At 40.5% G+C, this 12687-nt stretch overlaps 1 protein-coding gene across 1 annotated transcript; it reads right to left on the minus strand.

Annotated features, from left to right (window-relative positions):
* Window positions 1–2578: 2578 nt before the first annotated feature.
* Gpr65 (G protein-coupled receptor 65) lies at window positions 2579–7664 on the minus strand. The gene is made up of 2 exons (XM_052185291.1): window positions 7577–7664; window positions 2579–4566 (listed from the first exon to the last, which is right to left on the minus strand). Exon 2 carries the CDS (start codon window positions 4147–4149, stop codon window positions 3136–3138), a length of 1014 nt encoding a protein of 337 aa, XP_052041251.1. The 5' UTR covers window positions 4150–4566; window positions 7577–7664; the 3' UTR covers window positions 2579–3135.
* Window positions 7665–12687: the final 5023 nt, after the last annotated feature.

The following is a 12687-nucleotide window of genomic DNA, read 5'->3' on the forward strand; positions in this document are numbered from 1 at the left end:
ACCTGTTAAAAGGTTACAAGAATCTTCTCTCTCTCTTTTTTTTTTTTGTGAGAGAGAGAAAGTTTGTTGGTTGTGTCTATGCTTTTGTATTCCTATCTCTGTTTCAAGAATTCTTTTGATTTCATGAAGGGTTCCCAGCATAATCTACTTATCACAAAGCCTTCCTTGGGCCAGCATCACTACAGTAACAACTGTTACCATAGCAACTGGGGATGGGTTTAGCTAGGAGAGACCAGGGCCCCATGTGTGGATAAGAGAATGATGGAACTGGGATTTGAAAAACAGAATCATAAAGTTGATAAAGATAAAGAGGTCCCTATGTGCTCTGTATTGTGTATTCCAGTTTGAAATCAAACTCATCTAACTAAAAATAAATAAATCAGCTAAACAAAGTCAACAGAGGTAACTGGTAAGTGGTGATTTATTTCATCATTGCTCTAAAGAATAGACGCTAGTGACTGTGAAAGCCTTCTGTTAGCTTCGTGGTTGAGAGAAGAAATACATCACTTTGTACAGAAAGATTTGCTGCAGATGTTCTTAGGGAGATGACATATAATTTGGATGACACAAGGAGTTAATTATATATATTCACCCATAAAATTCCCTAAATAAGGCAGGCAGAGGTAGAGGCAAAATCAAACAACAGCCTGCATGTAGTCTTTTCTTTGACTATCCAAAAATGTACTTTAAAAAATCAGTCTGAATAAGAAAACAAAAGTCATATGTGCAAACTGAAATGAATATCTACCCGTATGTGGACATATTTAGTATATCTTCTGTGAGTGGGGAATGCCTAGGAGCTGGCAGTATTGAGAATTTCCCACAGACCCGGAAAACATGAAGAACCTCGAATCTCCTTAAATTCCAGTGTTGACCATCTGGAGAGTATAAGTGTAACAGCCATGTCTGGTAGCCAGTTCTAACGGGTTCTCCTTTATATAATCTACTCCTGGGGTGTTTCTGGAGGCATTCTGCTTCCTGGGTAGCTAGCTGTCCACAGTCTTGACACAGACAGGCGTAACTACTAGCCATTTGCAGACAGCTTGCGGCTGTGCACATAGCTCTCCTGGCAACTTGTTAAAAGCAGATGTTATCATGGAGCACAGACATACCTGCAGGCAAAACATCCACTCACATAAGATAAAAATAAACAAACCTGAGAGCATGGGTCAACACCGTTTCTGCATTTTGTAGGAAGCCAGCGTTGGGGAAAACTTTGCAAACAGTGGGTAAGTGAAGGAATTGACTTTCCAACTTAGATTCTTTATCCAAAAAAGCACTGGGTAAGAACAGTTAGAAGTTCTTTTCCCTTCCAGAAAGACTTTCAGTCTAATGGGAGACTCTTCATGAGGAACTCTGGAAGTCTTTAAAGATCCAAGGGCTTTTCAATGGTGATTGAATTCAGGCTTGTCTAGAATGCTCACCATAAGAGTAACCTCCTGGCTTCCCCATCACTGCCCCTGCTCTGAGAGAAAATGCAAGTTGCTAGAAGGGCCTGGCAGCCTGGCTGGCATTAGTGTAATTAATTATACAATATTTTCAACCAATGGTTTAATGCTAATTATCTAATTATAATGTTTTTATCAATGGTCGTGAACATTTGTGTTTGTCATGTCTCTTTCAGTAACTAAAGAAAAATTCTAAGCAAGTCTCTTTATCAGTATGATGACTATATTATTTCTATTTTTAGAGGTATAAATTAGTGATATGGCTCTCATTCTCACTAAACCCAACAACTACATTAATTTTCATGCATAAAGAAAAAAAGAAAATTTAAAAGTATTTTTTAAATGCCATAAAGAACAAAAGTTAAGCCTGGAAATCAAATCAGGGTTCTGGGTTCCAGGGCTAAATCCATGTGATTCTCAAGTCACTCAGTCAACATCTGAGTTTTCATATGTGGGCAAAAAAATATTTCTTGGATTTAAAAAAATCTTTATATATATTCTTACGGGCTTTTATTTTTAGTATTTTATGTTTAGTATTTAAGCCTATATGTGTCTCAGAGTGCACATAGGATGTATTAACTCTATGAAAGCATTTTGGCTGGAAAATGCAGTGTGCGGATTTGCAGCACCAGGGCAAGGTAGCCTTCCACAGTGTGCACACGTCATCATGGAAGACCAATGGAAAAGTGCCACCATACATGCACACACACACACATCTTGCTGCAGATGTATCGGTCCTCGTGACCACCAAGCTTTTGTTTCACAATGAAAAGGACCAAAGCAACATCAAGACACATGCTAGTTGATCGTTTTCGCATAAGGAGAAAGAATACATAGAGAAGAGAGGAAAGAGGCAGTGTAAAGGAGAACATGGGGGTAGAAAACCCTTCCAATATTCTTTGGTTAAAAGAAATGCCTTCCCAGTGCCTACCTAAAACTAGGCAGGGTTCAGGGTCAATTCCACAATGAAGACTTGAAAGACATATCAAGAGATTTTACATATTATAAGTCAAAAAAGGAATCCTGGGAGTATGCGATTGCCCATAAAGATCTATTTGTCTGAATGGAAACTACCGTCCATATACACTGTCATATACTCAGCTATAAATGTAAAGAAACCAAGACCAAAATACAAAATCCATTTACTTTTACTTCATGTGACTCGGTGACCAGATCCCTAAATGCATGTAAACTTCATGAAAGTTCATGAGATTTCTTTTATAACCCCAGTAAGTACTGAGTGGAAAATCCCAGTACACAGAGTGGCTTCAAATACTTGTTAGTGAATGTGATTAAGTATTTAATAGTTACACCTATTAAGACAGGTGTATACAAATGAGAAAACTGGTACAGACAGACTAAAAACCCAAAGCATAACAACAACAACAACAAAATCATAATTATCACATAGAATGGCCACTGATTTAAAGACTAATGGTCCTACCTCCTTCTTAGGGCTTATAACATAGAGATAGAGAGAATTGGGACTAAAACGATGATGCCTAGTCATTAGAATACATACATACTTTACTTAATAAATCCAACATAGGATTCACACAATGTACCTTCAAAATATGTCCACTGGGGTAGATTAAAGTATTCACACTTGGTTCTCCTATGCCTGATTTCTTTTCCAAAATATACTTTTTATTATATAATACCATGTAACTTAACCCGCCTCCACCTTTTATTCTATAATCTCTAATTCTACCATCTCTCTTGCAGACACAGAAAGTGTGTTCCTTTTTTGTCCTTGGTATCTACTGTGTTTCCTAGTACATAATTTTAATATGTTCCACATATCAGCCCTCCCTGTTTCAGTCACAAAGCAGTACAGAATTGGGTCGGCGACACAGTTTAGACTTGTCAGTGCCACTGTGATTCTGTACACCGTAAATGTCTGCTTTCCAGACTTGTCATTGAAGTTCATATTGCGCTCCAAAATGCAGCGGATGAGCACCATCACGTGGAAGGGGGTAAAACACAAGACGAAAGTCAGCGTGATGCTAGCGAGCAGCCTTATGATCCTCCTCTTTTCGCTGTTTTCCGTGGCTTGGTTGTGCTGCACGGCTTGGTAGACTTTATGGTTGCAGACCATGATGGTGATCAAGGGTATTGCGTAGCCCATGCACGTCCTGAACAGGTTGAGGTTTATCTGCCACTTCTCCAGAGGGTATTTGTCATAGCAGAGAGTGAAACTCGATTTGTCCGCATCACAGTATTCAATGCTCGTTTCATCTTTCCACAGAAGGATGGAGTTAAAGATGGATTCCAATATCCAGATAGACAGGCTGACAATGAATGCACATCTTCTTGTTCTTAGAAAAGAAAACTTCAGAGGGTAGACAACTGCTAAATAGCGGTCCAGGGCAATGCAAGTGAGGAAGGCTGTGCTGCTGTAAAAGTTCATGTAGGTGAAGAAAACGCTTCCTTTGCACAAGGCGGGAGAGAAAGTCCAGTTGTCTTTATTCCAAGTGTAATTGATCCAGAGAGGCAGAGTCAGCGCATAGAGCAGGTCCGACAGTGACAGACTGAAGAGGTAGATTCCCAGTTCATTTTCCTTCTTCGCTTGCAGAAAGGATACGCATAAAGATCCGATGTTGGCTGGAACGCTGATGATAAACACGATTATGTAGACCACTGGGAACAGGTAGTGGTCCAGGTCATGTTGTTCTTCAACACATGTGCTGTTCATGGTCATTTTTCTCTTACAGTGGCAATCACATTACTTCTTAGGCTGTCCACAGGAAAAGGAACCTTGCCTTGTAAGTTTTTAATTTTAATTCTCTTTATTAGGATTCTTTCCTCTTGGGTTTCCTTGGTTTTTCGACGTTCTGATCAATTCATCCATGCATTTACAGAGTGGCTGTAGATCAAATTTTTTACACAAACTATTACTGCTAGGAGTTGGGATCAAGGTCCTGGTGATCTCTTAAAGCAGTCAATGGGATTTAACTGTCGTCAGAAGTCTTCACATTCAAATGCATGGGACTTTGGCTTTTGTGAAAGGTCACTGCCTCTCATTTGTCCCTTTGAATCTTACAGGAGATTGGTGCAAATGTGAATACTCCAGTTTTATTTTCACACCATTTGGCTGTCTTTTAAAAGTGTCATGTTTCTGTAATGAAAGATGAACTAGAATAGGTTAGATAATGTACAAAGTATATAATCTCATTCCAATCATGACTCTAAAGCTGTTTTCTTTCATTTATTGAAAATAAGAAATATCTTAAATTACAAAATGCTATTTGACAAAACCAACAAACTCTAGCAAATACAATCTGACAGAGATGTTTTTCTATTTCAAATAATAATTACTCAAAGGACGCTAGCTTATAGAGAGAGATATTTCCCACCAGGCAATGCCCCATAACCATAACCAAAGTTTTTTCAACCATTAAAGCCATTTTGGTGGCTAAAAATTAGAAAATCTAATGATTTGGTTGTGGTGAGAAAATACTACTTTATTTTGTTGCTTTGGAGTATAAAGCATATGGCTACACAATTTATAACTTTCAACTTAATATGCAATATCAGCATAAGGCATTTCAAAAGCCACATTATTAAGAGAATATTTTCATAATGTGACTAAGGAGATTTTGAATATGATGTATTGAGCGATAATGCACAGTTAGCCCTCCCTCTTCTGTTTGTCTTTTGTTTCTTATGAATGTATCTCAGTGTGTCTCACTTATATTCCATAAATGGGGAGGCAGAACCGTCTCTATTCTGGGAAAATGTTGTGATTATCAACTTCCATCCTTAGAGCTGCTTATTTCTGAGGTTCATTCCTTTGAAAAGTGAGGCTGTCCTAGAGAGGGGCTCCCCATCCCTTTGATGAACGAAGAGAAAGAAAAGCAGCTGTGTGTGATAGGTCCTGCCTGTAATCCCAGAGTTTGGGAAGCCGTGGCTTAGGAAATCACCGTGGATTGCCAAGCAGCCTGGGCTGTGGAAGCATGCCTCAGAAAAAGGAGAGGGAGGAGTGAGGAGAGAGAATGTCAAAACTGAAAAGCCGTATTTTTCTCTAAACATTAGACTTTGTTGAGTAAAATGTAATAGTAAAAATTCCTCAGAGGAGAATTTTAGTACAGGAAACTAAGGAAATCAGAAAAAAAAATGATCAGTAAAGGGGAACAGGAAAGATAAAAGGAGAGTGAACCAAATTGATCAGTACACGTGTAACTGGAGGCCCACAAGGGAAGAAAGGGAGATCCGCGAAGTACACGTGTACCTGGAGCCCCACAAGGGAAGAAACGGAGGTCAGCCAAAGCAAGCAAGGTGCACAAATACAACATCTGACTGATTTCCAGAACACGAGGGACATGAAGCCCCCTGAATTATGAAGCCTGGTGTCACATGTGACAAAGTGAAACCTCTGTATTTAGTGATCAAACTGCAGAGACCAAAACCTAAGGAGGTTGGGGCGGAGAGTGCCAGAGAAGAAAGATGGATTATGTACAAAGGACACATTTCAGGCTGACAGAGGGCTTATCAGTGGCAACCACTGAAACGAGATGACAGACTGTTCACGTTTCTGTATTCCAAGAAAATGGCTGTCATCCTATAATCTATTTCAAGAAATAGAGCAAAACCTAGCATTTACTGGTAACTACCACTCAGAAAATTGACTCTTCCAGTTCTTGAAGAAACTTTTAAAGGTTCTTGGTGAAGACAGAAAATGAAACTCTATGGTCTGAACCGCAAGAAGGGAAGGACCTCCATCCTGCTAAGGAGGGGGCTCTGATGAAGGTCTGCATCACACCCTTGGGTAGGCTACTGCACCCGAGGGGAAACACCTATGCTATAAAGGTCTCCTCTCTTGGGACAGGACCAGGAATGGAAGCGAGGGCAGTGGTGTCTTCCTTTTCGTGTTACTAGGCAAGTATGTTTGTTTCTACAAAAGCGAAGATGGAGAAAATTATTTTAGTGAGGTTTTAGAGTTCTCGACAGAATAAATTTCCTTAGCTATAAAAGCACTTCCTGCCTCACTGAGAACAGTCAGCCACCAGTCGGGGCGGCTTGACAAAGCAGATTGTATCTTGTCTCTTGAGCAACAGGGGCAGTATGTGCTTGTGGTTGCTTTTGGAAAGGCTCTCAAAGTTCTTGGGGGGAATCTGCGGTTCTTCTAGGTTTGTGTCCTCTCGTGTAAGTTAGCGCTCAGGCCACAGGGTTGCCTGTGTACGAGAGTTGAAGATGTCCAGTGGGGCCAAGAGCCAAGCACAGGGAAAGCCCTCACTATACATTAACCAGCAACCTTCTGCTGCCCCACAGATTTCCTAAAAGGAAGTCATCCTTGACTGTCAGGCAAGCGCATCGCAGGCTAGCCTAGGGACTTGGTACCTGTGATGACAAGCCAGCACTGTAGATACTATTCCTGTATCTTTCCAAATATTATTTAGGACACTTTAGTGAAATTTTGAGATTTTTTTTGCCACCCTCCCTGAAAATATGAATGATCTAAGTTTAAATTTTATGGAGTGCTAAAAAGACAATCTATAGCATAGCTCTAAAAGTTATATGAATTTGTTATTATATATCAAAGTTGTTATTTGATAACAAATTGCTTACATACAACATTACTGAAACACTTTCACCTAAAGCATGCTTGCTGCCTATCAGGTCTCCACGTGGCTCTGGTACTATGACGGTTATTTATTAATAAGCAGTTACATCAGATGCTTAATGATGCTGGAAACATAATTTCCTATCCTTACATGATTTCCGATGAATGTAAAAGCTATTCCTAGACCCATGCACTGCTGAGGAGACAAGAGCAGGTAGCGTTCCTGCCCAGGATGGCAGAGATCCTTGCTAAACCATCAGTTTGCCAGTATGTTGCATCCTGAGGAGAGTACTGAGCACACATGGTCCCCTTTGCTATACCTGTATTGTCACCTAACCAGTTCTAAATTTGAGCTCTGACATATCCACCCCCCTCCACACACACACACACCACTACTCAAAGAAGAAGAGACCATGTGTCTTCCTCATTTGCATCTCTCTCACAAAGCTTGGTCTTGTTACACTCACAAAGCCCAAAGCAGATGAAATGTTACATTGCTGATCGTTATGCCAAAAGTATACTATCTACTTTGAAATCTTGTTCTAGTTTTTAATCTCATACTCACCCCTGTTTCTGAAGGGATGCTTCTCTTGACTGAGGAGGCGGGCAAATCTGCGTGTATCAAGAAGAGAAACCAGCAGTGTTGTGGGGACAGGAAATTGCGCTCGTATTTTGTCATAAGCCAATGAGGAAGCAGCCTTTTAATGAGAAGGCTTACTTTATCTGAGTTCAAACAAAAGGAGCCTTCTGTACTTTAAGTGATGTTTGGGTCATTTATTGTCTTGTGATGTTCATAACCCATTCTCTTTGTATCTTAATTATAAATGAATACTTGTATGTATGCCTCTTTCATGCATATGTATGTGTCTGGTGTATGCACATGTGTGTGCAGCTGTGTCACCAGTATGCACACTCTTGGAAACCAGAAAAGTGTCCTGTTTGCCTTGCTCTGCCTTATGCCTTTGCACAGGGCCTCTTACTGATCCCGGAGCTGGACTGGAGGCTAACAAGCTCCAGCAGCCTTCCTGTCTCCGCTTGTCCACTGTGTTGGGGCTATGAGCAAGCCCAGCTGTTTGCTTGAGTGCTAGAATCCCAGCTCAGGTCTTCACACTGTGCAGCAAGCACTCTTTCCCAGTGATTCATCTCTACATCCTCTGATTTTGATGCTTTTCTTAATGGGACACGTTGCAGCTATTCAATCCTTTTCACCTCCCCATCCTGTCACTGCGTCTGCCATTAGGTTGGCTGGACAGGCGTCTACACGGGTCCTGACTATTCCTTGGAAATGCACATACCCTCATGTAAGAGAGGGCCGCTCGCTAACACCCTGGATGCCACAGAAGCAGAGATAAAACGCTTCTAGACATGTATGAATGAGGTAGGATGAGTTATCCGGGTGTGAGGATGGAGAGGCTACTGTGGACCAGTTTGGGGTGAGTTGGCTCATGAAGGATAAAGCAGGAGAGGTAGAATGGGTTTGGTGATTACTGTGGTTTGACAGCAAAAATAGGCGGGGATATGAGTAGGTCACGAGAGCCACTTTGGGAGAACATTTTTTCCGTTCTTCTGGGGGACTAATAGGATTCGATGTATAGTATTTGATTATGGAATCATTTTCTCTTCTAATACTCCTCTGGGAATGGAAAACAGTGATTCCTAAAAGCAGCTGATGGGACTGGATCAGCCACATAGATGATTATGAAATGTGAAAATGTTTGTGAGTGCTATAGATTATTATTTTAAGATGCTAATGCAGTAATTTAACAAGGTAAAACTATAAGTAGTTTAATGCAAAGTGAAATTAGTTTCTAGAACTTCCTACTTTTGAGAAAGAAGAGTTAGACATCTTTAAAGTGTATCACAATAAACTTTGGTTAGAAAGGGAAGGATATTATTTTATAAGTATGAAATCAATTTAGAGTGGAAAATTCTAACTTAATTTTAGGTTCTACTCAGGATATGCTAAGTCTGTTTGTAGAAAAAAAGACATGTGATCTTATGATATAGTTGAGACGTTTCTTCTTGGGGTTAACTAAGGTATATAATGAGGATGTAAAAGCCTTTGAAATTTTCTTAGCATGTCTTTATGAATCATAAAAATATGTCTGACTGTGGAGGCACACACCTTTAATCCCAAATCTGGGAGGCAGGAGCAGTTGGATCTCTGAGTTTAAGGCTAGCCTGGTCTACCAGTGATACCCAGGATAGTCAGGGTATACTCTGTCTCAAAATACAAACAATAACAAAAAAAGAATTATAAAAATAATGAATTTGTGAAGTATTCAAGAATTTGTAATTAACATGTAGTAACTGAAAACTTCAGAATATATTGTAACTGAGATGATGGAAAATTAAGGTAAAATGTGAAAACAATAATGACCTAAGGCTTCGGGGCTGGGGGTTGGGGGTTTGCTTAATGCAGGGTTTCCCTGGCAACCGTGGAGATCTGAGTCCAAGCTTCAGCAGCAAGGTTAGAAAGGCCAAGTGCATTGGCATATGATCGTGATCCCAGGACTGGGAAGGTAGAGACAGGCAAACTCTGGGTTAGAGAAAGACTTGTCTTTAATCTAAAGGAAAGAAAAGAAGAGAATGATGAAGCCTGAGGAACAAGTCCCAAGGTGGCCCTCAGGCTGACACATGCATTTACACACACACACACACACACACACACGCACACACACACTCACACACACTCATACACACATAGACATACACACACATACACACACTCACACACATGAATCTGCACACTTAATGCACATATACACACACAGAAACAAGGGAATTAAAAGTCTGCCAAAACCAACAAATTGGGAAAAGATCTTCACCAATCCTACATCAGATAGAGGGCTAATATCCAATATATATAAAGAACTCAAGAAGTTAGACTCCAGAAAACCGAACAACCCTATTAAAAAATGGGGTACAGAGTTAAACAAAGAATTCTCACCTGAAGAACTTCGGATGGCGGAGAAGCATCTTAAAAAATGCTCCACTTCATTAGTCATTAGGGAAATGCAAATCAAAACAACCCTAAGATTTCATCTTACACCAGTCAGAATGGCTAAGATTAAAAATTCAGGAGACAGCAGGTGTTGGAGAGGGTGCGGAGAAAGAGGAACACTCCTCCACTGCTGGTGGGGTTGCAAATTGGTACAACCACTCTGGAAAGCAGTCTGGCGGTTCCTCCGAAAACTGGGCACCTCACTTCCAGAAGATCCTGCTATACCACTCCTGGGCATATACCCAGAGGATTCCCCACCATGTAATAAGGATACATGCTCTACTATGTTCATAGCAGCCCTATTTATAATTGCCAGATGCTGGAAAGAACCCAGGTATCCCTCAACAGAAGAGTGGATACAAAAAATGTGGTATATCTACACAATGGAGTACTATTCAGCCATTAGAAACAATGAATTCATGAAATTCTTAGGCAAATGGATGGAGCTAGAGAACATCATACTAAGTGAGGTAACCCAGACTCAAAAGGTGAATCATGGTATGCACTCACTAATAAGTGGTTATTAACCTAGAAAACTGGAATACCCAAAACATAATCCACACATCAAATGAGATACAAGAAGAAAGCAGGAGTGGTCCCTGGTTCTGGAAAGACTCAGTGAAACAGTATTTGGCAAAACCAGAACGGGGAACTGGGAAGGGGTGGGAGGGAGGACAGGGGAAGAGAAGGGGGCTTACGGGACTTTCGGGGAGTGGGGGGGGGGGGGCTAGAAAAGGGGAAATCATTTGAAATGTAAATAAATTATATCAAATAAAAAAAAAAGACAAAAAAAAAAAAAAAAAAAAAAAAAAAAGTCTGCCAAAATGAAAATAATTTCTGTCTGCCCACCGTGTCTCTTTTTTGCTTGGTTTTGCACATGTGCCTAACTGTTGTTTCTATTTCATGGGTAGTTCATGATTTGCACAATATCTAATTTTACCTAGATAGAACATACTTCTGCTTTTAGAGAAAGAGTATTTTTCACATCCATATCAAATATCTACGCACTTTACTCTTCAAACGCTGAAAAAAGAGGATGTAGTTAGAGAACATGAGAAACACAAACTTTACTTCCGCTTAAAGAAGGAAAAGTCAGTGAGCAAAACTTGCTTACTTGACACAAGGAGACACCAACTTTTATGGATTCTGCATCTTGTGTAGTTAAAACTGCACGTACCATATTTAATCACAGTGGCATTTAAATGAATGGTTGGAGTAATTTCACAGCCCAGAGACCTTGGCTTTATGGGGATCAGAACTGTTGTCCAGTTTTCTGAACTTCTGAGATCACAGTGGGCACCCAACATTAGCCAGAGGCAGCACACTTGGGCTTAAAATGGGAAACAGGGCAAATGAATGTGGACTGTCTGGATGACAGCTTCTCCGTCATCCAAGGCAGACAGTGTGGGCAGCTATTCTGCTGATGAAGGGCATTTTCCCCCTTTCTCCTTTTTAAGCTGCATCACTTGTCTGGTGCAATTTCTGAGATTAAAAGCATCGAGCAATTAGGGCAGGATCAAGTTCTGACACCCTGCTTTGTATTATTAATTCTTTTCATACATTTAATCAGCCATGTGTTTGTGGCCTAATGAGAAAGAGTTCTTGGCAGAAAGTGAGAGTGGAACAAGATATGTGTTTAGTCTCGAAAGGGGCGACTGAGAGGAATGGGAAGGCTGGGGTTCTGGGCTCCCTGCTTGGGGGAATTCCTGTTGATGTCAAATTTAGATGTGAGAAATGCATAAAGCAGGGCTTTTAGAAAATTAAGTATGGAGACAATAATACAGTTTTTTATTAAATATGGTGAGGGTAATATCTGGGGTTAAGTAAAATGAACTATCAAGGTTAATATTCTGTCTTTACATCAGTATGGCTAATAGAAAGTTCGAACACTGTGTTTGGTGTCCTCTCTCTCTTGGGCAGCTGGATTGTGCTGGATGTTGAAATAATCTCTCTGTTGAACTGTTTTTGTGGTTTGAACATGAAATGCTTCGCAGAACTTATGTGTGAATGCTTGGTCTCCATTAGCAGTTCTGTTTGAGGAAGGTTGTGGAACCCTTAAAGGCCAGTACAAATGGGCTTTAGTTTTGTCATAGTCTGTCCCCACTTCTTGTCGCTGTTTCCTGGTTGTGGATACAAGGTGACCAGGCCCATGACATGTGATGCCCTGGTATCCCTGCCCATGATGAATTATACCTCTTCAACGCTAAGACAAACCCTTTCTCCCTCCAGTTGCTTCTTGCCAGTTATTTGGTGACAGTGACAGAAAAAAATAGAAAATAAGGGTAGTTAACATAAACTGTCCTTTCCTTCAGCCCTGGGAGCTCAGTGGACTCTAAAATTCCTGACAGTTGATGTTGACAGACAACACATATTTCCACAGCAGCATGGGACTGAAACCTCCTGGCTCTCTACTACTGGAACAAATCTTTGCAGTAAACATCACTGACAAAGTAGCTACAGGTAGAGGAGGTAATTTTCAGTGGGAGAATTCACTGTCATGATCACATTTGCCAAGGATTATATTTAGTCAGTGCTCTTTGCCCCTTTGCTGCAAACGACAGAATCTGTGGTTATCTGAAACAAAAAGTGACTGGGAAAGTGGTCAGGATATGGACCATGATCTCTGCAGAGCCTGAGGATGAGGTTTTATAAAAATAGTTAAGAGAGAGAGA

The sequence above is a fragment of the Apodemus sylvaticus genome, chromosome 6 (assembly GCF_947179515.1).
Source record: "Apodemus sylvaticus chromosome 6, mApoSyl1.1, whole genome shotgun sequence".
NCBI lineage: Eukaryota > Metazoa > Chordata > Mammalia > Rodentia > Muridae > Apodemus > Apodemus sylvaticus.